This window comes from Branchiostoma belcheri, unplaced genomic scaffold (assembly GCF_001625305.1).
Source record: "Branchiostoma belcheri isolate BF01 breed outbred unplaced genomic scaffold, Haploidv18h27 scaffold1093, whole genome shotgun sequence".
Classification (NCBI taxonomy): domain Eukaryota; kingdom Metazoa; phylum Chordata; class Leptocardii; order Amphioxiformes; family Branchiostomatidae; genus Branchiostoma; species Branchiostoma belcheri.
Window position 1 is genome coordinate 3,333 of NW_017802484.1, and position 2,259 is coordinate 5,591.

At 42.3% G+C, this 2,259-nt stretch overlaps 1 protein-coding gene and 1 long non-coding RNA gene across 2 annotated transcripts in view; both read right to left on the minus strand.

The window, feature by feature from the left end:
* The window catches only part of LOC109481701, a 4,334-nt gene extending 3,326 nt beyond the window's left edge, over positions 1-1,008 (minus strand). The window contains exon 1 of the long non-coding RNA XR_002140921.1: positions 882-1,008. This is a non-coding gene — a long non-coding RNA (uncharacterized LOC109481701). The remainder of the gene's footprint in view (positions 1-881) is intronic.
* A 451-nt stretch (positions 1,009-1,459) lies between these two features.
* Positions 1,460-2,253, minus strand: LOC109481705 (zinc finger protein 678-like). The gene has a single exon (XM_019784300.1). The coding sequence runs from the start codon at positions 2,219-2,221 to the stop codon at positions 1,499-1,501; it is 723 nt and encodes a 240-aa protein (XP_019639859.1). The 5' UTR covers positions 2,222-2,253; the 3' UTR covers positions 1,460-1,498.
* Positions 2,254-2,259: the final 6 nt, after the last annotated feature.

A 2,259-nucleotide genomic window follows, 5' to 3' on the forward strand; every position in this document is an offset into this window, starting at 1 on the left:
CTGATGGGGATGATAATGAGTGGTGAGAAATGACTTTATCCTTTCCCTTTAATTAATAACTAGGGAGTGACAACTCTGTTTAGCATAAACAGGATGAGGGTCAAAGAAACATGAAATAAAATGCAACTCATGAATCTGTTTTATGACAAAATACATGTACAAATATATGATCCATAATGCCAAGAAGGTTGAAAATTTGAATTAAAAAACATTTAATGTTCTATTTTCTATTTAGATACATGTGTATAGGGAAATAGTAACCCGTAATCAAACTAATGCTGTCTTAGTGACATGTATGGTCAATGATGTAATGTCCTTCATAATATGATACCAAGCTCATTGATGATACTACATCTAGTCAAGTTACAGTGTAACGTATATATTATACATGTAGTTTGATGCTGCCCAATACTCTCCAAGCAGAGGTTTGGGTTTTGGGGGTATTTTTAGCATGTTTTCAAACTTTGGTGGGAAAAAAATTCAGTGACAAAAGAGAAACCCCGATAAAAAGCATAAAACACGCTAAAATACCCCCAAAACCCAAACCTCTGCTTGGGAGAGTAGCCTGCCCCAACCCCCATTCTGGAATGGAATCACCCGGGCGCGCGTACATTTGAATGTCGCCCCCACCCCCAACACAGCATACAGACACACACCTACGTATACGTAGTTATATATATACCATTACCAAATCAAATGTATTACATAGGCAGTTGATATTTGACTACTAAAATCTTCTTTTGGCTGCTAACCACATATCCAAACATATTCACTGGCTATTTGCGAAGAATTGAGAGAAAACAGCCCAGTCGTGCCTCAACGCAACGCGGATTTATCACCTAAACAACAAGGACTGAGAGTCCAGTGAGCTAGTGACTAACCTGCAGAATATGTAGTAGCCTATAAATGGTCCAGGAATTGGTCCAGGTCAGAGTAGAGATGAAGAGAAAATATAAATCGCCAGGCCGTCCCGTTTGTCGTCCATTTCAGCTAAGCCGGCAACCGCAAGTCTAGTCTCGCATTATCTCGCGACGGATTTTACAACTCTCGCGAGGACTACACCCGACCGTTTATTTTCTATAGTAAAGCAGTGAGGTTACTAATAACGGTCACATCCCAGGAGGTGAAGAGAGCCTCTTAGCTTATTAGTTACTATATAACGGTGGTCACCGTTAGTAAGTAGTTACTATATATGGTATGTGTATGGGCTGAACTACTACATTGTCGCATTTTACACAAGACTTCCAGCTATAATCAACACGCTACGGACCATGCATTAATCGTGATATATAATCACCGCTATTGTTAACTATTACATTGGAATCATGTTTAGAATACACTACTGACAGAAAAAAAATAGTAAAAATAATAAGCGGTTTCGTTTGAAGAAGAATAACACTATGAGATCAAAAAGTAAGGACATTCCCACTCAGTAACCTTTATAAAGAAACTGACAGGCTTTTCAGTTGGCACTCTTACGAAAGCTTTTGTTGCCTTTTTAAGACATGTACGGTTTCTGCGCTCTGTGAGTTCGCACGACGTGTCTCTTTAAATTGCTGCTTGTGCTGAACTGTCTGCTGCACTCCTCACATCTGTACGGTTTCTCACCAGTGTGAGTCCGCATATGTATCTTTAAATGTGACAGTGTACTAAACGACCGGCTGCACTCCTCACATCTGTAAGGTTTCTCACCAGTATGAGTTCTTATGTGCTTCTTCAGAGTACTCCACTCACTGAACTGTCTGCCACACTCTTCACACCTGTAGGGTTTCTCCCCAGTGTGAGTCCGGATGTGTGTTTCCAGATTACTCAGTGTTATGAACTGCCTGCTGCATTCATCACACCTGTAGGGTTTCTCTTCTGTGTGAGTCCGCATGTGAGTCTTTAGATTGCCCAGCTGACTGAACCGCCTGCTGCACTCCTCACATTTATATGGTTTCTCACCAGTGTGAATCCGCATGTGAGTATTCAGACTACCCAGCGCAGTGAACCGCATGCTACATTCCTCACATCTATAGGGTTGCTCACCCGTGTGGGTTCTGATATGCGTCTTCAGATCACCCAGCCTACCAAACCACCTGCTACATTCCTCACATTGATACGGCTTCTCACCGGCGTGAGTCCGCATGTGTCGCTTCAGATGACTCAGCAGACCGAAGCTTTTGTTACATTCCTCACATCTGTAAGGTTTCTCGCCTGTATGGGTCCGCATGTGTCGCATCAGATGACTTAGGAAGCGAAACTCCTTGCCGCACTCGC